This window comes from Fukomys damarensis, unplaced genomic scaffold (assembly GCF_012274545.1).
Source record: "Fukomys damarensis isolate Sample0158 unplaced genomic scaffold, DMR_v1.0_HiC HiC_scaffold_37, whole genome shotgun sequence".
NCBI lineage: Eukaryota > Metazoa > Chordata > Mammalia > Rodentia > Bathyergidae > Fukomys > Fukomys damarensis.
Genome location: NW_022900949.1, coordinates 34,397,199 through 34,423,638, shown reverse-complemented (window position 1 = coordinate 34,423,638; position 26,440 = coordinate 34,397,199). Strand labels below are relative to the sequence as shown.

At 44.7% G+C, this 26,440-nt stretch overlaps 1 protein-coding gene and 1 long non-coding RNA gene across 4 annotated transcripts in view; one reads left to right on the top strand and one right to left on the bottom strand.

The window, feature by feature from the left end:
- Positions 1 to 26,440, top strand: part of LOC104857667 — a 44,635-nt gene that overhangs the window by 8,764 nt on the left and 9,431 nt on the right. Inside the window, exon 2 of one of the 2 annotated variants that reach the window (XR_778913.2) lies at positions 19,702 to 19,978. This is a non-coding gene — a long non-coding RNA (uncharacterized LOC104857667). Of the gene's footprint in view, positions 1 to 19,686; positions 19,979 to 26,440 lie in introns of those variants that run through there. The other variant, XR_778912.1, reaches the window with a different exon arrangement.
- Positions 19,985 to 26,440, bottom strand: part of LOC104857662 — a 7,416-nt gene continuing 960 nt past the window's right edge. For both annotated transcript variants that reach the window (XM_010617718.1, XM_010617708.1), the window contains exons 2-3: positions 22,652 to 22,782; positions 19,985 to 20,731 (exon numbers count right to left, since the gene is read on the bottom strand). In XM_010617718.1, the coding sequence (XP_010616020.1) occupies positions 20,014 to 20,731; positions 22,652 to 22,671 (738 nt within the window). In that variant the 5' untranslated portion in view covers positions 22,672 to 22,782 and the 3' untranslated portion in view covers positions 19,985 to 20,013. The remainder of the gene's footprint in view (positions 20,732 to 22,651; positions 22,783 to 26,440) is intronic.

Sequence of the window (26,440 nt, the reverse complement as noted above, 5' to 3'; positions counted from 1 at the left end):
AGTGTTTTTTGGAAAATTAAATATTTATTTTAAAAACCTTAGAGGAAATACTAAAACATAGTCCAACAAAACAAAATAGCGTATTATTTTGCTAATGCTGTCAAAACAAAATATTACAGACATGGCTTAAACATTGTGCCTGTGATCAGACTTCGGTCTTTGCTTGTCTTTTTTTTTTTTTTTTTTTTTTTTTTTTTTTTTTTTTTTGGCACTGGGAATCGAACTCAGTACGTTGAACTGTACTGCTAAGCTAAATCCCCATCCCTATCTGTAACTTTAACAGTGACAAAACTGACCTTTGCCACATGTCACATATAATTCATTGTTTAACCAATGAATTCATTGTTGTTCCACATTATAGGTCGTTATTCAAAATGAAATGTATATTTGGTGTCTGCTCTTGGGTTCTATGAGAGAAATTACTTTCATAAATTCTTGAAGTATTGGGTGTTAAGAGTGTCTTTTGTTTTTGTGCTTGGTCTTTGATCGTAGTTCTTTACACAAACTCCCAAATCCTCTGGAACCTCCTGGGTTATAGGGATGCCTTTTATTCTCACAAGGACTCTGGATTGAAGATAGTAAGTAAAAATAAACACATTATGGCTTGCATCTAGACCACCCCCCAGCCTTATATGCTTAACGGTGGGGCTTCTTGTACTTGGCTGGATCTATGGTGGGTGAATATGGATTCAGGTTACAGTGTAACCCTTGACTCTAAGCCATTCTCCCCACTGTCATGTTCCCAGGGTGGACGAGGGAAGAATAGCTACACAAGACAGCTGGTGGTAGGAGAGCAGCCTGGAGCTGGTGAAGGGGGATCCAGCTCCTGCAGTTGGAGTCCAGGTTCAACCTGAATTACGCATGACTGGAGGGACACATTGGCACCCTGTTCCTACAGTGTGCAGATGTCTGCATCCTGTACCTTAGACTTCCAGAGTGAACAGAGATGCATTTGGCTTGAGCTCTACTTCTTATTTCCAGGCTGTGGAAATAGTGACTTATCCAAAACAATAGAAAACTGCCAGGGATTTGTTTAGTTCAGTGGTTCTGCCGCAAGTGCAAGGACCCAAGTTTGATTCCCGGTACCTAAAAGTGTGTGTGAAAGAAAAGAAAAGAAGAAGAAGAAGAAGAAGAACCAAAACAATAGAAAACTAACTTTCTTTCTTTCTTTTTGCTATTTCCCTCTTTCTGTTTATCTCCTCATTTTTATTCCACTAGTTTTCCTGTATGAGTGTGTGTTTGTTCCTCTTCCTCTTTTTCATTCCCTTGTTCCTTAATATTCTTTCTTTCTTTCTTTCTTTTTTTTTGGTACCGGGGATTGAACTTGGGTCCTTGCGCTTGCAAGGCAGGCCACCGAACCGCTGAGCTAAATCCCCGGCCCAGTTCTTTCAATTTTTATCCATATCTTTTCACCTGGCTCATTTTTCTTGTTTCTTCTTCTTTCTATATTTTTCTTTTCTTGCTTCTCCCCCTCTTCATGTGTTTCCCTTTAATTTTTTATCTGACACTTGTGTTAGTCATAGAGTCCTTGCTCGTCCCCATTTCGCTCTAGGGATTTTGCACCATTTTCCCTGTTGTCCCCATTTAATATATTACATGCTTCTATGACCATTAGGGTCCTTTGCTCTCTTCTTATTTTCTTCTTTCCATACCACATAGCAGAAGACTTAAAAATACTGTTGTTTATCTTTTCTCCCCCGACCCCGCAGCATTACCTGGTCTCCAACCTGCTGGGCCTTAGGTAACTGATTCTATAAAACCAATATTGAATGCTTTTTTCAGCATTAAAAGAGACATAGCTGTTGTATTTAGTGTATATTAGCTGTGGATCAGTGTTTGGGCTGTTAAGACCCTTAACACTGTAACTGTGGATTTCTTCTCCAGGCTAAAGGAGATCTTTGGATCTCATGGTACGTTATTTGTCAGTTTGTTCTGATAGAGATCACTGTAACTGATTAGCTTCTTACTACTGTAGCTGATTTGATTGCATACAGAAATATTCTGGCTCAGTGGAAACTTTTAGGCAGTGAATCTGTCCACTGATTCCACCACGACCCGCAGAGAGAAGGCAGCAAGAGTTCCTAACCCAAGAACTCAGCCTGGCTCCGTCTCTGCAAGAAAGCGTGCAAACGGGCAGAAAGAAGGGTTAGAAGAGCTGTGGGGTTGTAAGCGCTCACACGCTGACAAAGAAGCCCCTTGGGAATTGCCTACGTACTGTCCCACTGGAGTATTTGATCTGAGTTCCCCCGGATTTCTTATAGGTTTGAGATTTTGTTTGTTTCTTGATTCACTTCCTAATGTGAGGTTATGCTATATCCTTTTATATTCTTGTGTTTATTGTTTTTATTTGGGGGTATTTTTTTCTTCCATTGGTTCTGATTTAATAAGTATCTCTCTTCTCAGCTCCTTATCTATTTTTTTTTTCACCTGGAACCCTGGAAGCAATACTATTACCATATTTATATATTTATTATTTTTCCAAATATATAAACTCCTCCTCCTCCCGAGTTTTTAATCCCCGTACTCAGCTCCCTCACAGTCACTCCTGTCTTCTCTGGTATTAACCTTCAATGCTCCCCATCCTAAACCTTTGGTTGTTCTATATCTTACAGAGCCTATTGTCTTTCCTATCAGCAGGTTCTGACAGCCACATCATTTGATCACAAAGTAAACCTCCTTCCTCCCATATCTTGTTATTTCCCCCACAAATATCCTCTGAAAACTCTCAATACTGAGTCCTCAACTTAACTAAAACTACTCCAGTAGAATAAGACCCTGCATCACACTTTTCTTCTCATCCCTCACTGTCCCCCTTCAAACTCCCCTTTAGGGTCCAACACTCCTCATGCAACCAAGTTCTATTCTCCTCCCTCCAGTCAGTAGCAAGATCACTCACACAATTTACTTAGAGGGAACACACTGTTTTACTTATCTGGATCAATAGAGTGATTTCTAAAAAGAAATCTGAGGTTGTCACTAGTTAAGTGTATGAAATTTGTGGTCCCTCTCTTTTTTTTTTGTCTTCTGGTGTCTCAGGTAGCTTTACCCTGGAGAGGTGACTATAACTATTTATTCCCTGTACCTCAATAGCAGAATAAGTAGTTAATAGAATTGAGTAAGGGCCTTTCCATTTGAGTGTGAGTTGTTGGTCCCATAAAACATATCCCAGCTAAAACATATCTAGAAGTCACCCTCTGTTGAGAAATCTGAGTCCTGTGTTAGGAGACCTTATAACCCCATTTTGCAAGAAAATTCAGAATCTTGGGTTCTCATCAGATAACTCCTTTGTGGGGCTACAAAGAGGAAGTCATCTATATACCATAATAGTCCCCCCCTTCTGAATTTTAGGCATCTCCGACAGCCCTCGCTGTGGTACCATCATGCTATGCTTGAGGATCTACTCCCAGCAGAAACATCGGACTCCAAGGGGTCAGGCTAGCTAGAGCCCTAGGAACTAGGACACAGGTCACCAGAGGTTTGAGGATCAGAGTGGCCCTGAGTAGGAGGAGTATATCTCTTCCAATTATTTGTATAGGGAACTCCAGTATCACCATAAAGACAAAGGAAATCTTCCAAGCAGCAGTTCAGAGTAGGGGATAAAGAAAGCTATCTGGTTAATTCCCCAAAGGCCCACAACAACTTTAGACTGGGGTGAAAGTTCACCTCAGTAAGAAGCTAGACCTGAATAAATCACTCCAGGATTATAGAGCAATATAATTTGTTACCCCACTAAATCTAGAGTTACCCAAGGCCCCTGTGAATTAATTGTGGTATATAAATAAGATGATCTCTTTAAAGTGGAACTCTTCCCAAGGTTGAGGATGGATTTATGAAGACTAGATGAGGGGTTTCCCATGATGGGTCTATAAGATAGGAGAGGGAAAAACTAGGTTTTGTGATCCTTCATGCCTGTCCCTAGGTCAGTCACCATTAATGGGGACCTGACAGGAGTCTTGCCTTTCAGCCTCAGGGTCATGATCTGATTAGTTTGAAACCTTTGGGATTCGATCATAGATGCCTTATAGAGCCTCCCAGTGAGTTAGTTTCAGATGGAAACCTAATAAGGCATTCTCTAGATTTTGTATAACCCTTTTCAACTGATATCAAAGAGTACCCTCATAAAGCTGAACTCCCCAGGCTCTCTAGCCCCACCTGGATGAATACCACTTTCCTTTTGGAAGCTTAGACTCTCCCTTTTGTGTCCCCAGAGAGTCCATACACAGAATCCAGAACTGAGGTGTCTCACTGACTATGTATGTGTCAGGCAGTTTCAAAAACACCTAATATCCTGCTGTGGAAAGATTGTAATTGCCTTGATCAACAGGACGCCAAACTCTGAACTATATCCCTGCAGATACAGCTCTCTGCCCCTTTAAAGGAGAAATGGGTATTTCACAGATGATAGTCCACTAACTTTCAGTCTACAAAGAGACAGTAAGACCTATCCCTAAGGAAAATGTATTTCACTGAACCAAGCCATGAAACCGTACACGTCTCATGACAAAAATCTCAAAACTAAAGTCTGGCATTTTGTAAATTCAGTCAACAAGTACAGCTTACACATCCTCTCAGACAGCAGCACAGACTTAAAGCCACAGCACTCACAGTGAAAGCAAAACTGAGTAAACGGGAGCAAATCAGTGTCATCAGACTATTCCAGGAAGCAATGGCTCTAGGCAGGCTTTAGAACCCAGAAGAAATCATGTCAGCTAGAGCCAGCTCCACTGCTGATGGACAGCAGACAGAAGCAGCAGCAGGAGTTTTAAAGCAGACATTTTCAGTTCCAACGTACTTGTCACGAGCCCATGACCCACATGGAAGCAAAACCATCCTTTATGCTAAACAAATAGCTGCTAAACAGGGCAGGTTGTCAAGGACTCCACAGAGAAAAGAAGCAGTTCAGGCAAGCCAAATGCATAATTCCTGGTCCCCTGCTGTAGGCAGCCGTGCCAAACAACTCAACTACTGGTGGCCTCTTCCCCTGGGCTTGCCTTAGGTCCATCCCCACCAAGGTGTGTGCCCCAGCCTCCAAGATAGACTTTCCACATTACACGGATCAACAACAGAATATAACCCCAACTCATGGTCAGAGACCCTGCTCCTCATAAGCCCTTTTCTCTCCAAATCTAGTCATTTCTACACAGCGCTTGGTCCTCCTCTGTCCCTGTGAACTGGTTCTTTGCTTGGAAAAGAGGAAAAGGGAGGGATCGCCTAAGGAGGGGTCTTCGTGGTTGGATTGTTCATTGCCGGCTTCTCCTGAGGTTTCTGAAGATCTTTGTATTATAGACAGGAAAGCTAGAAATATTACTGGTAGTAAGACAGGTCTAGGCCTTTGAAGAACACAGTGCAGAAGGTAAGAACACATCAAGCCATGGCTGGAGGTTGAGACGGACACTTTTCATCTCAAGATGAAGATGAAATGATTATATGTACATACCTCCCCCAGTGGTAATGATTGTTACGACTGTTATTCTAAAGAAGCATCAGTCACTTTGGGTGGAGGACCAAGACCTTAACTTCTACCTTTTTTTTTTTGTACTACATCACCAGCCCCCCTTAACTTCTACCTTGCAGGAGAGGTCCCAAACCTAACCCTTCCAGGAAAGCTCCTTGTTCCTTCCATGCACACTTGCTATATGATTTGCTTCCCCATTGGCTCAGTGTTACCTAAGTGACTATGCTTTCAATCTTATTGGTTAACCATCGTTTTGTCCTTATATCCACCGTGCAATTTTGTACCCATCTTGTGATTTTGCTGTGTGAAACTTCTTTGAAAAGTGAGCTCATGGGCAATATACTTTCCAGGTCCCCTCCTGTCACTCTCAAGCAGTAGCTGTCTATCTCTCAATAAATATTTCCTACTCTTAACCTCCATTGTTCCTTAGAATTCATTCTTTGATTTTGGAGGACACAAATTTGGCCTATCAGATATCCAGTAGATTGGGAGTTACATCTCTTTCCCCTGTGTCATCCCTAGATCATTTGGGCTGATGATGCCTTGAATGTCTGCTGAGGTTTCTGGGTTACTGTGTAATGAAGTCCTTTCGCTCATTGTCCCTTGAGGTCTCCCAACATTTGGTAAAGCCCACCTGTGACTAGGCTGGGTCTGAGGATTCCCAAAGCTAAAATAAGGAACTTAACCTGCCCCTTTAAAACAAATATGCAGATTCACTGACTCCTATGACAGAAAAAGAATTTTTAGGTTGCATCAGTAAAAGACACCTGAGAAAAATTTATTAGAGGTAGACATAGGACATACTCAAGGGTGGAGTTTGAGTACAGAAAGAAATGAGGCACAATATAGTTGTGAATTGCAAATCTATGTGTTTTGGGAAGTAGAACTCTGTGGAATTTGATAATCTATAGTCCTGGTCTTAATTTTAGTGGGTGGGAGAGGAAGGTCACTGAGATACTGGTCTATTCCTATGGGAAATCACAAAAGAGTGTTCCATTCATGGGTGAAAGAGGACTATTTGCAAGTAAAAGGGAATGAGCTGACCCATTTGCAGCCGAAAAGAAGTTGCCCACATTTTCTGTTTTAGAACAAAGAAAAAATAAGTAAATAAACCAGGCTTGTGCTCTGAAGCTGCACAATTTTATTTTTTTGTCTCCTTTCTACATAGCTTTGGGCCTTTTGTCCTACCTCACTCCTGGCTGGCTTGACAGATGTTAGAGTTGAACGGGCCAATAATAGTTCAGGTTCTTGTGTATGATGAAAGAACTGCCAAGTGTACACTCAGTAGTAAATAGTAAGCAGTTACATTTGTTGAAGATTACAAAAAGTTGTTCTCAGGGCCACCCCATGCCAAAAAAAGCTATAACACTGACTAAGAAATGTACCAGGCTGGAACCAACCACTGGGGAACTTGGCGAACCTGGCTGAACTTTTTGTATTTTTTAAGTGATTACTTTGTAATCAATACATTGTATCAAGGGTTTTATAAATAAGGCATTGTATTATTACTCTTTCCCTTTTCTGTATGTTCTGTTGGCATCCATTGCTTTCCATATCACCTTCTAAATTTTTTACTTTTTCATTAGAAAACATTTGAAAGACATAATTATTACATATCCCATGGAAAGTTGGAGCATGTTCATAAGATATTCAATTCTTTTTCCATTCTTTCTTTCCCCCCAGACACCCTCACCCCTTCCTTCCATTTCTTGGTGCCCTTCAATTTTTTTAAATGTTGCATCAGGCAGGTGGTCTTGAGGGGTCAGGGATCCTCAACAATCTCCTGGCCTCCCGCCACCAGTGTTTCTGGGTCTCTCACCTTCACTCCAATGAAGAAGGGAGAAGTGAGGACAGAGGGTTCAGAGCCAAAGGCCCTCGGCAAAGAGAGAGGAAGTCAGGTTCAGCACAGAAAGGGAAAAGTTAGAAGTGAAAGTAATGAGAAGCAGACGTTTATTTATGAGGTTTTTGTCTGCAAGGAACAGCTGCCAACCAATGAGACATGCTACAAGGCAGGGGGAAATTTGACCGAAATTCGCAAAAGGGAACCTGGAATCTGCTCATACTTATGTACGGACATACTGGTTCCTAAAAATAACCCCTTCACTGATTGGTGTAATCTAAGCCAATCGGGGTCTTAGGCTTTGTTTCTGGATTGAGGAAAAGGTCAGAGGGCTAAGAGGTTACAGTAAGTGCACGTTAAAGTTTCACAAGGACTAGCTTCCTCAAGTACATAGTATACAATAAGCTTGTGGTAAATACCCAACAATCTACTGTGCAGGCCCTTTGTCATCTGTATGTATACTCTCCAACTGTCCCTACAAGAAGAGCTATTGCTCTTGTTTCCCATTATCTTTTTTTACTCTTTGAATTACTTTTACTTGGGATTCCTCATGTAAGAGATATCATGGAATATTTAAACCTGCATGTCATTTATTTCACTGAACATTACTATTTTTTCACTTCCTACATATGACTCAAGTTTGTCCTTCTTTATGGCAGAGTAGTATTCCACTGTGCATAAATACCACTTTTTTTTTTTGTCCATTCACGTGTTGATGAATATATACACCTCCTTTTCTCTTCCCACCTGAACGCAAGTGTGTGAGCTTTTTGGGCACAGGACACACGGACTTTCCCAGGGTGTGGTAAGTTATTTTGAAGTACAAAATCTGAACATAATTCACCCCATTCCAGGAAAACATTCAGTTAATGTTTAATGGAGAGCAACAACAGACTAAAATTAAGCCAAACCAATGGTGGGTAAAAGAAAGAAGAGAGAAAAATAAGCTCAATTTATGGAAGACAGGAAATGCAAGTCCTGTTTTGGAAACATTCTTTAGGAACCTTTGGATGAATAATCCATTTTTAAACAAAAACTCCTTTACCAAAGTGCACTTCTCTAGAAAAGTCTAAATTTGCATGAAAAGAGATTGTTTTCTCAGCCACTCTGTTAGCATCGAGCTGTGACGTGTTCAGACTCCACCATTCCGGTCCCTGAATATGGCCTTCCCATGTTCCCAGTAGGGCACATTGGTTAGGGACTCAGAATTCTGCGACCTCTGCAGGGCAACACTGGTGAAGTAGGGCATAGGCACTAAGGTGAAGAATCTGGCCAGGAAACACAGAGTCCGTTCCAGCTTCTCTCTGCAACCCAGATATCTGCTCAGATACCTTAGTTCCAGGAAGACAACGAGAAGCCCCAACTACCTGGCAGTGCTGGCCTCACAAATGAGAACACAAGTCACTCAGATCTCAGCAGCCAGTGGCCAATGGGTGGTGTGACCATGGCATACGTTGTGACCAAGCTCTTGAGTCATATACGCCTTCCCCAAACTCAGCACATATCACTCATTCTCAAGCAAACCTGAGGAGGAAGTCAGCCACTGAGGAGTGTGTAGAGTGACCAGGGAATAGATATATCCAGCCAAGGAGTCCAGAAGGCCTTAGTTTAATGTTAGCAAGTCACCCTACTTCCCTTTGAATCTTAAGGCAAAGCTCAGCCTCTCAATCCTGACAGCCCTGCCTTGGTGCATGGAAAAACATTGACTCCTCAACAGCTCATGCCAGCCTGGCTACAAAGCTGAATTCACTCTGTGAGCCAATCAGAGCACAGGAGTTTATTACCTTGGTAGGGTCACCAAAGAGAAAAAAATCTCCTGTGTTTTCACAAAAAACAATGTGGTCAAGCAACTGACACTGATGAGGAGCTAACAGGCTCTATTCATGGTTCCAAAAGTAATTTCTGAAGAGGCTTAATTGACCTTGATAGACAGCATGAGGTTAATTTTGATTAACACAGATGTCATTTTAACTTGGTCTTAAAACACTAGCATAAAAGTATAACCAAAAAAAAAAATATATATATATATATAACTAGATATAAAAAAGGGCCTCAATTGCTAACCCTTTCTGACATTTTCCAGCTGCACTGGTAGCTGACCACTGTTATGGTTCATTCAGTAAGACTAGAAACTATGCTAAAAACTATAAAAGCTCAACAAAAACCATCAAATTCTTTAGCTAAAATTGCCCTTTAGAACCACCAAACTCTCTACTTTCAAATAGCCCAAACTAGAGAAACTTATGTGGTTAAAAGGCAGGAATGTCAAAATATCAACAAACCTGCAAACTTACCCCATCTACAACATCACCAGTATAAAAACATGTTTCACTGGTATGATCATTTAGCTTCTATATTTGATCCTTCCCTAGGATCAGAGGATATCATATAACACATTGAGGCACTGACTAACTATATTCAATAGGCCTTAAATGACACCTTGATTGGTCTCTCTGTCTCTCTTTTAAATAAATAAAATGAATGGGGCAAGCTGTCCTCAAAATCGATGACATTACACACCCTGACAGCAGCGCAATGGGGGTACTTGTGCAATTATAAAGACTGAATGTTGTGTGTACATTCCTGATGCTTCTGCTAGTAGCTATTCTATAGATGTTCAGATATAAATGACAAGTTAAGGCCATGTCAGATTCTAATGTCCCCTAGATCTTCTCCTTATCCTCCTTGTGGGAGGATATTACTGGCTCTTCCTGGTGGAAAAGTTTCGTTGGTTATATTCATAATAGTCTTGTTGTTTGGTCCATGTATACTTAACTGTTCCTTTAGCTTTGCCTCCTCCAGACTTAAAGCCTACCCAAGATGATAATGCTTGACGTCTATCAAGGGCCTTTATAGAGACCCTCTGAAGAGTGTCTCTGACTGCCAGTCACAACTCGGACCTCCCTCAGCCTGAAGCAGCCAGAATGATCAGTGCCTCTTTCCCCCTCATGGCAATTTTGGATATTTCTTCAAGAGGAGAAAATATTATAGACAGTTAAGTTATATTATAGAAATACAATAGGCAGTCAGACAAGGCTGACCCTTGAAGAGAGCCAGGACAAAAGGTGAAAACACACTATAGCTGGAGCCAGACACATCAGTTAGGAGCCAAGCCTCAAGAGAATGAAGAAAGGACCAGGCCTACCTACTTCTCCATGGGACAAGATAAATGATAATACCTGGTCTGGTAAAGTCTAGGTGGGGATCAGTTACCTCACTGAGTGACCAAGACTCCCAGATCCATCGCCTACTTGAGAAGTTCTTTATTATTTCCATGTACTCTTGCTATGTGACTTGCTTCCCCGTTGGATCACTATTACCTAAGTGACTATACTTGTAAATGTATTGGTTGATCAAAACTGTAACCTACCTTGTACCCATGTGGGTTTTGCTCTATAAAACATCCCTGGTAATTGGGGACCTTAGCGACTCATTAGGGTATCATCCTGCCTCTTAGAAGCAATTCCCTATAAATATCATCCTATTCTTAACTTCTGTTGTTCCTAGAATTCATTCTTTGGTTTTAGAGAACACAAACTTGGCATATCAGACATCTAACAAGTTGGGAGAGATAATATTTTCATATTTCATCTTCTGTACCAGTTTTACCCTTCCTAACCCTATCTTCATAGGAAACCTTTATTTACACCTTCCCTTAAACAAGAGTTTGGGCCCTTTTTGAATTAAAGCAGAAGCCTATGATCCAGAAATTTTGCTCCCATGACCACACAAAACCCTGTCTACAGATGTTTACAGCAGTTTTATTCGTAATTGCCAAAACTGGGTAGCAACTTATCCTCAACAGGTGAATAAATAACTAATCTGTGGTAATCCAGACAATGGAGTATCATTCAGTATTAAAAAGAAATGAGCTACCAGGCAATGAAAAGACATAGAGAATCTTGAATATATTTTCTCAATAAAAAAAATGAAAACTCTACATGATGTATGATTCCAACTCTATGATATTCTAGAAAAGGTACAATTTGGAGACAGTAAAAAGACCAGTATTGCCAGGGATTTAGCTCAGTGGTTCCACCTGCCTCACAATTGCAAGATCCCGAGTTCAATCTTTGGCACAAAAAAAAAAAAAAAAAAAAAAAAAAAAATAAAAAAAAAAAAAAAAAAAAAAAAAAAAAAAAAAAAAGACCAAAAGGCCAGTGTTTTCTAGGTGTTGGGGAAGGAAGGTTAGGATGAATGGTTTGGGCTCAGAGGGTTTCTGAGTTAATGGTCAATGAAAAGTTTCTGTGTGATTCCATGATAGCTGTCTTAATTATTTTCCTCCTTGATGAGACAAAATACTTGACACCCAAAGTTAAAGAAAGAAAGACTTAGTTGCTCACAGTTTGTAGAGGTTTCAATCAATTATCAGCTGGCTCCAAGGCAGGGTGGCTTGGCCGAGGGGCATTGCAAAGGAGAATCAGTTCATTGCAAGCAGAAATTAGCAAAAGCAGCAATGGATCTTTACAGCACCTTGCTGTCCCTTTTATCTTACCCAGACAGGAAGCAGGTAGCACTCACACCTTTAATCCTAGTGCTCTCGAGTATGACTCTGCTCCATGAGTCAATCCCAGTGTCACACTCTAGACCCAGCCACCTCTTAAAAAGCCCCACCTATGGCTGCATGAGGCTTTTGGGAGAACATCTAGACACAGCTGTAACAGTGATAGACGTACGGTCTTCTGCATCTGTCCACACTCATGGAATGTAAAAACTGAAGGTGAACCCTAGTGTGAACTATAGACTCGATACGGTGTTATAGATTATAACCAATGTACCCCTGTTCTGGGGGCTGTTATGTGGTGCTTGTGTACATGGGAGCACTTTGTAAGTACTGTTTGGTTTTGATGGGAACCTAAAATTTCTCTAAAATGTAGTATATTTTTTTGTAGTTCTTGGAATTGAGCCCAGGACCTTTGCACTGAGCTACATACCTAGTCATTTTATTTTTTATTTTGAAACATTGTCTCATGAAGTTGCTAAATTGCCAACATGGTGCTTGAATTTGTGATCCTCATGCCTTAGCATCCCAGAGTGTTGAGATTACAGATATAAACTGCCATTCATGGTGAAGTATATTTAAAAAAAAAAAAGAAAGACAAATAGAAAGTCTTATCTGTTTCTCACTCTCAATCAGATGTCATAGCCAATGATACAGGAGAATGTTCTGGTATGTTTTTATTTTTCTTTCTTTCTTTCCTTTTTTATTTATTATTATAATTATTTTGGTCTTTTTGAGACAGGGTCTCACTATGCAGTTGAGACTGACCTGGAACTCACTATGTAGCCCAGGCTGGTCTTGAACTCACAGGGATCCTCCTGCCTCAGCCTCCCAAGTGCTGGGATTACAGGCGTGTGCCACCATGCCCAGCTCTAGTATGTTTTTCTTAAGCGCAGAATAGTAATCAGACCCAATAAGTTACCACTTGCGGTTCATAACACCTTTCCCTCTTCCACCTGCCTGTGCTGACTCTCCACTCCCTTCTCTAGCCACGTGGTTCACTAGCCACGTCAACCCCTCAGATGTCCAAATGATCCTCTTTCAGGTCCCATGCCTACACCATTCTCCCCTGGAGTGCTTCACACTCGCCTCTGTCTGTGAAATGCTGGTTCATTTTGGAAGCCCTCAAATGACATTGTCTGCTCTGAGACATTGCTCTTGACCCAGCCCGGCCTGTGCACTGTCCTTTAATAGGTGGGACCCTACTTCCACCCACATTTTACTTGGGAGACTAGTGATTAATGTCCATAAGCTTCGGTCTATGAGTTCTTCAAAACTAGAGACCCATTACATTGCCAAAAAGGTTACATCAGAGCTGGCAATGGTACTGTACTCTTGTAATCCCAGCTCTCCGCAGACTTAGGTGAGAGAATAACTTGATCCTAGGAGTTTAAAACCAGCCTGGGCTACATAGCAAGAGATCATTTTGAAGTAAATAAAGCAACCACCACAAAAATGACACCAATGATGCCAGTAGCACAAGTGTCACACTTAGAGGAATGTCCTTTTGCAGCTCCTTTGCTTTTCCATTGTGCTCTCACAGAAGCTCCCCCGTGTTCATGTCCCTCCCTGAAAATCACCAGGAGGCTATTTGAACCGCAGCATTTGAGGGCTATGCCTAAGGTCATAACGTCAGTCACTGTCAACAGTAGTGCATTTGATATCTTAACACCCTTCCTCCCCAGAAAGGGCATGGGTAGGCTGTTAGTCCACCAGGCTACCACGAATGTTTGTTGAGAGGTAGATCCATCTGTCCTACAAGCCCTGTGTTTCTGTCTCAGTAGGAGGGTGTGGTCCCCCGGGAAGTCACGCTAGGGACTATAGGAGCAGAGCCAGCCCTCCTGTGGCTTGGGTGGTCACTAGGGTCCCCAGGATTTCTGTTTTTTCCCCTCCCATTTGGAGAAATATCTCACACACAGAGAGACATCATCTCATTCTCTGAGAGATGGGAGGGATGAGATGCAAGAAACCTTCACCTGCTAGAAGGAAGCGGCACCCCGGCATGAGGAAGGTGTGACTACCCCATCCCCAGGCTCCACTCCCAGCTCCAGATCACACCTAAGGCGTTCACAACAGAAGCAGGACATGGACACAGGTGCTGTTGTGTCTGCAGTTGGCACCAGGCCCTGATCCTTCACTCCAAAGGCAAGGAGGACAGGGAGACCCAAAGCAGGGGTCCCCTACAAGCCTACCCAGGTTTGGTGTGAACCTTCTATGAATTTCTATAAATCTTTTATAAATTTGTGGACTTAAATCCCGCAATTTTCTTTTACTAAATGGTTTGATGGAGTCCCAAACGTCACATTGAGGGCTACATGTCACCCGGGTTGTCTCACTTCTCCCTGAAAAAATCTGAAGAGCCTGACTTTTGAGACCCTAGGCAAGTGCTCCATACACACTGTTATTTGGAGGGCATTAATTAGCTCCTTGCAAGAGAAAACCGAGTCCTCACAGGCCTAACCAAAATCAAAGTGTTCAATAACTGTTTCCCCGACACACTGATGGCTAACGCTACCTCCCACCTAAGGAACATGCAGCTGCCTAAGAAAGATTACAGACTGACTTCACACCTGCAGCAGGGATCTTCAGAGATTCTGTGTGAACTTGCATCAGCAGAAGGATGCTTCTGGCCAGAGAGGGCACTCAGTCTGATGTATATCACCCCTCACGAGCTCGTGCCCTGTACACAGGAGCTCACAGTCCTCTTTGCAACCCTAGTGACACAGAAGGAATATGACCTGAGAGACAGAAAGTTTCTGTGAGGCATCAAAAGTCTTGGGCTTTGATCTCAGTCCAGTGCACAACCCTCAAGCCTTTGACCTCCTGTCTGGGCCCTTCCTGCTCTTTCCGTCTCAAAAACCTGGCCTGGCAAGATTAAATCAGGCCAAATTCCATCCTCTATAGAGTCCACTCTGCTTGCTCAATGTGTACTAGAATATCTGACAGGTAGCTCAGGGACTGCTCAAAGCATTTGGAGTAGGGTTGAAATCAGTACTCAGATACACACAAAGAATAAATGATACATTTTCCAGAGACTGATATTACTGAACGGTTATAGGCAGTCACGATCAGGACCACTTGGCCAAGAATTTGTGTTATATGCAAAAATTGTAAAATGCTTATTCTGGACCCAGTGCATTGCAGGCCAGCCCCATTGTTGACACTTTCTTCCCTGGGAGGCATGAGAAAGTACAAAACTCTTAGAAACACCAGGCCCGGAGGAGGGATTCAAAATGTCTCACTTATATTTCAACAGCAGCCAGCGCTCTGGGACTGACCTACAGCCAGCAATTATCAAGGCCCTATTTTCAAAGCAATGACCTTTCTATTGTGTTTTTCTGCTGGGAGGTGGGATGTGCCACTGATGACAACAGAATCATGAACTGAATCTCTTCAAGAACTGTAACCCAGTGGTCCACGTTGATTGTGCTCACTCGTTTAGAAATTCGTGGCAAGGCAGTGCAACCATTTGTGTACACCTGCATGCACCCAGACACTTAGCTTTGGTGGAGAACTTCTGATGTGTCAGGGCCACCGCAGACCCTGGGAGGACACATAAAGACGAGGTCAGGGATGTGGGCCGGCTGAGGGCGCACTTGAGCAATAGCCAGGGCGGAACACAGACTTTGGCTCGATTGTGTGACATGGTTTGGAGTAAAGGCACGAAGTGGGAGAGAAGTAGCAGAACAGAGGATGAGCCACAAAAAGGAGGTAGAGAGGGTTATTTGTGTATTTGTTGTTGTGTACTGTGTGGGAGATTAGCATTTTGGAAAGATCCCTCTGTCCCTCGGGAAGAGGCATTTCTGGGAGCACAGTGATCCTGGCTGGGTATGGGCAGACACGAGGGGCTGTGCAAAGGAGCCACTGAGCCCTCTGAAACCTGCTGAGCAAGTGCACCCCAGCCGTGACATGCCAGTCTGACAGTCAGACAGGGCTGGGTTCAAATTCTGCCACTGCTGCTGGATAGTTAAGGGAAGGACCTGGGCAAATTGTTAAACCTCTGAGAGCTTCACCGCCCTCACTGATAATAAGATGGCTTTGTGGAGTGTTGTATCATTGCACAGTGCTTGCTCCACAGTGAGTGCTCAGTAAATGGCACACCTTCCTTTCCTCCCTCCCTCCCTTCCTTCCTTCTTTCCTTTCTCCCTTCAATGCTCTCTCTCTCTCTCTCTCTCTCTCTCTCTCTCTCCTTTTATAGTACTGACAATTGGCCCTAGAGCTTCTGTACTGTGACAACCACAGGCAGATATTTAGTTAGTTAGTCAGTAAATGACTGGGTCTTACTAAGTAATTAAGTTGCCTAGGCTAGGCTCAAACTTTGAGATCATCCTGCCTCAGCCTCCTACGGGCTGAATTATGGGAATATATCAACAAACTCCATGGTGCCAATTGTTGCTAAATGTGATCAGGGGAGTTGGATGCCTTAAGGAGAGAGCGAAAAAATGTGCACAGAACATGGTTAGGGAGCCCCTGTCAGAGAAGCTAGGGAAGATGGTAATGGGAGGTACTAGGGTCTCATTAAAAAAGGAAAGTCTTCCCTGCCAGGCTGTACAAGCAGTGCAGACACAGCCTCACTAGAGGCCTGAGTGTGAGTGAGACTGGAAGTGGAGTTTAGTGTCAGCACAAGTGAGGAGACATCGCCTTGTGTCCTCTGTGTGCCTAGATGCAAGGAGCTCTGGCGCGGTGCTGCAGCCTGGCCTGGCGGGGCTCCCTAACATGCTCTTTTTTGCAGAAGTGGGCCCTGGGTGCCGTGGTCATTCTGGGGGAGGAGGATTTCTCAGCTCCTACCTGACAGCCACTGGGGATGTGGACAAGCAGTGTAGACAGCCTGTGGGAGCCTGTGAGCAAGAGCACTCTGTGGAGCACAGAGTGGAAGTAAGGTGTCAGAGGGCTCCTTTGTGGCTTTGTTTTGCTTGGTGGGGAACGTGAGGATGTGTACAGGGTAAATACAATTGGTGTTTTTTAAAGTTTCTCTCTTAGAGCTCATTAAACATTCCCTAGGTAATTCAGAGTAGCAAAAAGAAAGTGACTTCCTGCTATGACCACCAAAGGGACACCTGTGTGTCGCTCTTGGGCCACTTGAGCGTTCACAAGACTGCTCCTGTGGTTTTAAGCAATGATTGCAAAGCACACACTGGGGCTTAAGATCTTGTCTGACAAATGCACCCTACACCTTTGATTCGCTACCGGTGATAGACTAGGTAGAGTTGGGGTGGCTGTGAGCCATGAGTGACAGGTAATGTGTGGATAGATCCAAATGATGGTGCTTGTGAGCCATAATTTTTTTCTGCTGTTACCTCCATTTTTCATCTCTTGGCAAATGATGTGATTTTGTCTTTATGGCTGAATAATACTCCACAATATAATATATATATATATGACACATTTTACTTATCTATTCATCTGCTGATGAGCCGAGGATGACTTCATAGCTCAGCTATTGTGATTTGCCTGCAATAAACATGGATATTGTGCATATCTTTGTTGTATGATTACGGTAATTCCTTCAGGAACATACTGAGAAATGATAAAATGGATCAAATGCAGCTCTAGTTTTGTTCGATTCAGAACCTCCACACGGCTTTTTACACTTCCTGTGTGCATTCAGATTCCCACCCGAAGGGTAGAAGCATTTTCTCTACTCCTCGTTCCCTCCGAAGTTTATTGGATTTTGTATTCTCGATGAGAGCCATTCTGACTTGAGGTAGGTAGAATCTCAGTGTAGTTTTGATCTATGTTTCCACGAGCCCCTTTCCATCGGATGAACTGCTGCTTGTGTTTCTTCTCTTGAGAAGAGTCAGGACAAGTCATTTGTCCATTTAGTGATTGTACCATTTTTGTGGGGGTGTTTTGAGTTCTTTAGACAGTGTAGATATTAACCCTTTGTCAGAAGAGTAGCTGACAACAATTTCTCACATTCTGAGAGAGGCTCTCTTCACTGTTTTCTTTTCTCTGCCAAATGTTGTAGGGTCATACAGTCCCATTTGTTGATTCCTGCTATTACTCCCTGGGCTCTTAGAGCCTGTTTCAGGAAGTCTTTGCATGTGGCAAGGAATTTAAGTGTTTTTTCCTATATTTCTTACTGGCAATTTCAAAGTTTTAGGTCTAATATCGAGGTCTTTGATTTATTTTGAACAGATCTTTGTACAGAGTGAGACAGAGACCATCTACAAACGGATGTCCTGTTTTCCCACCATCACATGATAAAAAGGCCACTTCTCCAATGTATGCTCCTGGTTTCTTCATCAAAAATTAGAGAGCTATAGTTGCGTGAGTTTATTTCTGTATACTCTATGGTACTCCATTGCTGTATGTCTATTTATATGCCAGTACCATGCTGTTTTTGTTACTATGGCAGTGCAGTAAATCTTAAACCTTAATCTTGTGCTACCTATATCATTGCTCTCTGTTCGGGATAGCTTTGGCTGTTCTGGACCCTTTGTATTTCCATATGAATTTTAGTACTGTGTGCTCTAGGTCTGTAAAGACTTTTATTATTTTTACGTAGATTTCATTAAATCTATAGACTGCTTTTGGTCATGTGGCCATGACAACAATATTAAGTCTGCCTGTCCATAAACAGGAGGGGTCTTTTCATCATCTAGTGCCATCCGTTTACTTCCTCTTGTTCTGTGATTTCCACCTCCTTGATTAGCATAGCCCAATGGGGGCAAACCCATGGCATGCTTGTTGCAGCAGGCTGTTTGTGTCATTAAACGCTCTACGGCGTCTCCACCGCTGGCACAGCGTTTGCCTTTTTATCCATTTTTTAATGTGTAGTTCAGGGCACTGAGTATGCTCACATGGCTGTGTGACTAGTAGGACTATTCATCTCCACACCATCCTCTCATTGTCCACCTGCAGCTCTAACTCTGTGAGCTGCCACGTCCCCATTCTTTCGTGCCCCCAGCCCCTGGCCACTCACCACCTTTGATCTCTAGAATTGACTCCTCTAGGGACCCCGTACCTCGAATCATATGGGATTGGATCTCTTGCACCTGGCTTCTAGCCACTTACTCGAATGCCCTCATGGACAGCTGTTGCAACTTTCTTTTGGCTCCCTTTCACTGTAGAAAAATTATCAAAATCCCAGAAACTTCCCTCCACTTCCTCCAGCCCTGTCTCCGATGTCAGCATCCACTGGGGTTCAGGAGCCCATCCCTGCATGCACAGGTGGCCGCCATCATCACAGCATGCACAGCACTTCTGTGATCCAGATCTGGCTTTCAGGCTCAGTCACACACACGCCCCATAACAGCTCATCTTCTCTGACAGGAGAGGACATGCGGCCCAGAGAGGCCAGCTCGCTTGCTCAGGGCCACACAGCTAGGAAGTGACGGAGGGGCTTTGCACTGGGCAAGTTGGCTCTGTGCTTTTGGAGCTCTGAGTGCCTCTTATATTCGTAGACATTGCTGTGGTAGTGGAACCCACGAACAGCCCTAATCTCAGATCTCTCTGCAGTCACTTTCTCACGTGTGTCCCCACAGTTCCTTCCCCTGGGCAGGTGGAGCCTGATCTGCTCCCTTTATGCTAAGCTTTTTCCATGGAAGATTAGCAGGTGTGAAATGACTGAAGGCAGGACACAGAGCTTTATGACTGGGCTTGGTGTGTCCGTTTCAACAGCTAAGGACATTGCCCAACCCAGACTCCTCACCAGGAGGAAGGATAGATGGATGCGGTACAGGACTGGGGTCAGCTGTGGATCTGCAAACTAAAACATGATATAAGTATGTACACTGCACACTGCTGAGAATTTTCTGTCCCATATTGTTAGGTTTGTTTCCAGGCACTCTATCCCATTGGCCTATTTCTTTATTAATAAACAGTCATTAAAATTTAATTGATAGGATTGAACATACTCAGAATATATAATTCAGTAAGGTTGCTGCTGTTGTTGTTTTTCAGGACCGGGGATGGACCTCAAAGCTCTGAGAACGGGTATTCTCTGTGTGCACAGGGGAGCCCATTTCCTCACACGGGGCCAGCCTGGATTTCGGCTTTGTCACTGCTTTGAGCTGGCACACACCAACCGGCACACTTCCCTGCCTGTGCATTTTGGCAGCCTGTGAACAGGAAGTGCGGGGCAGCAGATTTCCAGGAATGAAACCCTTCCAACAAAGAAGAAATGAACTGACAGGATGAGGGAGGCCAGGACCTTGAGAAACATGCTGAGCAGTCAAAGGTACGGAGTTTATTTGCAGTGAGAACATAGTCGCCTCAGCATGCCAACGAGGTGGCGATTTCCTCAAGCACCCTGTGCTCAGGCCTTGCCACGCATCCCAGCTCTCGGCCCTCAGCTTTCCTTACTTGGTCCTTGGGCTGTGTGAAGCTCAGGACCCCAAAGCTTAGGATGCCACTGAGGAGGGACAGAGTGGCAGTGACGATCCCTAGCGGAAACACATAGGAGAAGTGCTTTTTGGTCACAGCCTCTTTGTCCACAGCAAACTCTCCTGGGAAGTCAAGGGTACTATGGCCATACATATCCATGGCATAGTTCCAGCTCACAGCCAGAGCCACACAGCCAGAGCTGAGGAAAAGAAGGAGGGCTGAGCTTCTGTAATAGAGTCGCAGGAATTCTGGATAGGTGGGCTCCAGTCTGCTGACTAAGAAGGCCACTGTGCTGAGAATCAGAGCCGCTGGCTGAGTGAAATTTACCAACACCATTAGATCTTTTGCATATTGAAGCTCAGTTGCCTGGGTCCACCCGCTGTGGATGCTGGTCTGCACTGGCATATCAACCACTGTGCCAGAGTTATTTCGCCTGACATAATATCTAGCATTCCAAAGGCCAATGAAGGCAAGGGGAACAACCTGGCTGTCCAGTTCCCACACTCGCCAGGATATGCTGCTCACTAGGGTGATACCCAATACCCAGGCCACAGAACTAGACAGGAAGGCAATCAGGGCACAGATGTGTTGCTTCACTCCAGGAAAACTGCAGAGGAGGTTGAAGAGGCAGGAAGTCAAGGCAGGAACACCAAGGAAGGAGAAAAAACAGAGCATGAGTCATGGTTAGAGAGAGGTAAATACACATGAAAGTCACATTTAAATGTTCTCCATTCCTAGTACTGTCCTAAATATTTTAAGCGTGAATAAAAAGGGCTTAGCAGCTGTATGTGGTGGGACACCTGTAATCCTAGCAGTCAGGAGGCTGAGGAGAGTGGATCTAGAGTTCAAGGCCAGCCTGGGCAAAAGAGTGATACACAGCTGGCCTGGAGTACTTCCCGAGAACCTGGCCCCCAAAATAAAGAATGGAAGAGAAAGGGGGAGAGCAAGGAAGGCAGGGAGGAAAGGAAGGATGAAGGGAAGGAAGGGAGAAAAGAGGAACAGAAGAGAGGAAAGAAAAGGAAAGGTGAAGAGAGGAGAAGGAAAAACAGCCCAGGCGTCCATGATGATGGCAGGAGTATGACTTCGTAGGAGATTTTGGACGGCAGGGTGGCCGTAGCTTTCACAAGTGGAAATAGTCATAGATCGTGTCTATGAATTCCAATCTTTTTTTTTTTCTGGTGCCAGGAATCAAACTCAGGATCTTATGCTTGCAAGTATGAATTCCAATCTTGAGAATTCATCCTAAAAGAAGAGTTTGTGGAAACATATGCAGTGATGTTCATTTCAGTGCCATTTGCAATGGAAAAAATGGAAATAGCCAAAATGTTTATGGAGGGATGTTCAAATAAAATAGAGACTCACTAAGACTGCAGTGGAATATTACATGGCCAATTCCAAGAAAGAGTTCATACATCTGAACTGTAGGGAAAAACAAAACAAAACAAAAAAATACCCAGAATGAATAAAATCTAAGATCCGAAATGAATAATAAAACATATGAAGCGATATATGTTAAAGAAGAGATAGCTGATTTTCTTTATATGTACAAATAGATATGAACATGCTATTTTAAAGATTTAAAAGGTGTACAGAAAATAAGTGATTCCAAGACCAACTTGATAGAGTGGAGATTTTCATTCTTATATACATATATTTCCAGGATTTGTTTGACAGTGGTGGGGCTTGAACCCGCAACTTCACTCATGCTAGGGGGTGCTCTACCACTGAGATAAACTATCAGCCCTATCTACAACGCTTTGTAATGAAAAGTGCCCATACTTTAAAGGCACAATGACTGTGACCTCGAAGGTCTGTATATGTCACAAATCATTAGATCTTTTCATGCATTGCCTGCTCAAAATTCGACTTATAGGGATTGGCTTCTCTTGCGTGCAAATTTGAGCAATCCTGATGTATTTCATGTGCATCAAATATACAAAGGAAACCCACACTTCGCATTTACACTGTGAACTCGGTGATTTGACTCCTCTGTCAATTCAAATGCATGGCAGCCTCAGGGGTGGCAACAAATTTAAGGTTGCAGGGCCACCCCCGGTGTTGATTCCCAGGAGGAGGTAGTAATGCCTGCCCAGGCATGTGGGCAATGTGGGCTCTGCCCAGGCAAAAATTCTAGGGCCCTCAAAGTCTGTCTCCTTCCCGCGCAGTCTGCTGTCTCCAGCCAGGCCCCACAGAGGCCCAGGTTTCCATGGCGTGTGCTTTCTCATTTGGGGAAGGCAGCTGTCTGCCGTGAAAGTCGCTTTGTGAGACAGGCATGGAAGCGATGGGCAATTTTGAGAATTCACTGTCCAGAGAGCTTCCTTGCCAAAGGAGATCTGAGGGAACGAGCCGCAGGATCAGGGAGCTTGGATGGAGAGAGGGCGCGAGGAAGGAGAACGCTATAGTCGCCAGGAAAATGTGCGAGCTTGGGTGAATGTGGTGCTGTCTCTGTCTGAAACCAGTGGGGTAGGGACATGTCCTTCGCAAAGGCCAAGTAAGAAAACCACATGTAACTGATATAAGCACTTACCAACAGGTGTCGAGGGTCATTTTCCACCTTTGCAAGATGGAATAAATAGTCTTCAGAGAACAGAAAGCCTTCAACAGGGAGGGAGAAATGTCCGACCAGCAAGAAAAGACCAATGAAAAATGATGAAGCACCTACAAGAAGAGAAGTACTGTTAGGTAAAATCTGAGGTAGTAAATAGGGCTGAAAAAATCTTGAACTCCCATAAATATTCGCTTCGGCTTGATCCTGTGTTTTGCATAACACAGGCCTTTGTATCAAGGTGGTGTGGACATTAATACGTTTGAACCTGGGTGTCTAGTGACAGACGTAAACTCATGACCCCCACATTCCTGCTGAGGAGAAAGAGCACAAACAGGTCACAGGGCATGCGAGTTCAGGGAGTGACACAGACATGAAGGGCAATGCAGACTCACGTGGTGCTTCCTGCCTCTCCCTGTACTCAAGGGGATTTACTCACACCAAGAGAACCAACGGTGGCTGGAGGTGTCACTAGGCCCTAGGTCCCATCTGCAGTACTACAGAGGCAGAGTCGACAAGCAGACAACTCCCGCTCAATTAGAAGAATGCCTACCCATGACCTTTTTTGTGCCCTTGAAAAATGAGGCCTGAGTGATAGAAGCAGATGGCAAAATATAGAACCCTTGGGTCCTTGCCTCATCTTGGCTTGAATGCCAAGCGATTCGTCAGTGCTACATGTGGGCATGCGCACAAAAGAGGTCCAGGCTGGGTCTTGAGTGCCTATTTCCGTAGCCGTGATCATGGCATTGTGCACAGCAATTCAGAGGGGAAACGACCCGGATGTCCACTGAGGGACAGGCAGATAAACACGTGTGGCCACTAGGTGGCACACGAAGGGAGAAAACTCTGCCGGTGCTACAGCCTGTGTGAACCTGGAAGGCATCACGCTGAGTGAGCTAAGCCCGCCACAGGGGCCAATACTGCGCCTTGGGCGGATACAAGGCCCTACAGGAGGCGGGTTTCCTAGGAACAGAAAGCAGAAAGTGCAAGTCAGGAGCTGGGGGGAGAGTGAACGGGAGTAAGTGGAGACGGAGCTTCGGCTGGGGAGCATGAACTCCTTCTAGAATGGATGGGAACGGTGAAATATGCTGAGTGCTCCTCATCTACACCCTCCAGAATGGTTAAGATGGGAAACTTGATGCCACGCATAAGTATACCAGAGTGGAAAAGTATCACTGGAAAAGGAGACGGAGAAAACTGAATCCAGGGTCCGTACAGTCAGCTAAATCCCCAGCCCTTTTTTCCGATCGTTTCGTTGGTGTGTGGTCATAGGACACGCTGTTTACATTCGTCGTGGGGAGCGGGTCCGTGTACACAAACACCTTCATTCTTTTTTATCCTTTCCACCCCTCCTTCCATCACCCACCTCTTTCTTTCATCACCCCGCCCTTTCTTGTACATGTTTGCAGTAAATAAGGTTTCCATTCCTTATGCAGCCTTGGTTGGTGCACATGAAACATCTGAATTCGCCTTTCATCCCCTTTCCCTCCTCTTCCTTGTTCCTCCCTCCATGTCTTGCTCCCTTCCTCTGTGAGAACGTTCTGGGATGTGCTAAGTGGCTCCTTGCCTCCTTCCTGGGAATACTCCCTTGCTGCTCTTTCCCTGCCTGCCTCTTCAGGCACCACTGACATCCACGGTGGGGTGAGTCCCCCCCCATCTCACCCCCTCCTTCCTGTCTGCGTTTTCCACGCAACCTTTTATCTCAGCCTATGGGTTGCACGGTGTCCACCAAAGAGACAGATCAGCGTCACAGCCCCAGACTTTTAGAATCAGACTGTACTTAGAGACAGGCTCTTTACGAGGTCATCAAGCTCGAGGGAGGTGTAGCGGGGGCCCGAATGCAACGCAGTGGTGTCCTCAGTAGGTGGGGAGAGGAGATGGAGAGGGAAACCTGGTGCAGAGCTGCTCTTGTGTGCACAAACCTTCCCGGGTGTGGACGAGCAGCTCACGTGCCCCGCTTTAAAGACGATAAACAAGTGCTGCAAGAGAGAAGGTGCCGAGAGGATGCCACGCGGACAGCAGAGGTCCTTTGGAGGAAAAGCGCCCTAACTGCACCAAAAGAAGGAATCTTGAGTGCTAGAAATGGGAGAAGGGGCCATCACTGCGGGTGTGTGACCCGTCCTGACTGCTGGGTGGCTCCCAGGGTGGGGCAGTGAAGAAAGTGAGAGGCAGGAGCAGCCCCAGACATCCATCCCAGAGCGCGGAGGGGGCTGGAGTGTATCACAGGGAGAGATGTGGCTCCTAAGATGAGGGCAGGAGCAGGGCTGCTGCAGGTGACGTCAAGAAGCACGTTGATGGCCAGAGCCATCCCAGCAGGTGTATATTCATAAGCAGTCCTCTCATGGGCCAGATCATCCTGAACAAATTATAAGGAAGGGACAATGCAAGTGGCACTCTGTCACCTTGAGAGGGTTTAAGTGACTGTGAGCATTTCTGTTGAGATCACACTAGGCGCTGCCCTTGAGGCTGCTGCTGGAGCCCCTGTACTGCTGGAAACACTGAAATGTGCATAATTGGATTTGTTGCGCAAGAGGCAGATTTCACTGCATAGGAACCAGGACACTTCCTGTTTCCGCTGGGGTACTTGGAGAAGGGGCCTCCCTGTGCTGCGCAGGGGCTCAAGCAATTAACTCCACCCTTCTATGCTAACCTGCATTCCTGAAAACAGTGTTTGGAAGGGCATGGAAGTGAACAAAAGTCACGGGTTCCCTCAGATATCTCAGGGCTGGGCTAGATCAGGAGTGCAGACTCCGTGTCTAACGGAAGGCGAAATAGGTGCTGTCCCAGCCTCTCAGAGAAGTCACTATGTGCTCCCCTCCAATCTGCAGTGTCTAAGGCAGCTCTACCCCTGTCCTCCTGCAGAAACCCCACAGAGGAAGACGTTTCCCAAACACAGGGCTCCTTAGCAGCAGGAGGGGAGGCCTGAGGGAGAGAGGGCTGATATCAGGGCAGTGGTGGAAAGGAGACCCCAATTAGGAGGGCAGAGAGGCTCATGGGGCTGCAGAGAATGTGAGCATAAATGCTAAGTTCAAAAAATTAAAACAATATAGCTGTACTTCAAAATAAGTGGAGTCCTGGTCATTGTTTTGGATTTCAGAATATGCTTTGTGAAGAGGAGTCACTAGGCCCCTCCATGCTGAGGCGGTCTACGGCAAGGGCAGAGGACTAAGCTGTAGAACAGAGAGGCAGAGAGTGGCATGGAGGGGGCAGCAGTGGGACAGAGAAAGGAGGTTGGAATCATTTAGATTAGAGCACAGGAGACAGACAGACAGACACACACACACACACAGACACATACACAGACACACACACACACACGGAAGCACATGTTCACAGATACCTATAAACATGCAATACGGGCACCCTTGCTCACAGTGAGGAAGAAAGATCCATTACTCTACTCGAGGGCTTAGGGAGTTCCAACACGTCATGCATTTGATGCCCGGCTGAGTAAACAGGAATCTCCGTCAGTTTGCATGCTTGGGCATATGCATGGAAACATCTGGAAGGACAGCACCTAGCAGCCTGAGGGGTCTCTGTGAAGGGCACTGAGGTCTGGGGTGACAAGGCCTTGCCCCCTTTACAGTGTATCTTTGCGACCATTTATTTACACTCACGAGTAAGGTTTCCACTGAAGAGGCTGAGAAAGATGGAGACACAGAGACAGACTCGGAGACGGAGAGAGACCCACAGAGACAGAGACAGTGGCACATGCAGGACCAGAGGGAGAGGGAGAGGGAGAGGGAGAGGGAGAGGGAGAGGGAAGGAGGG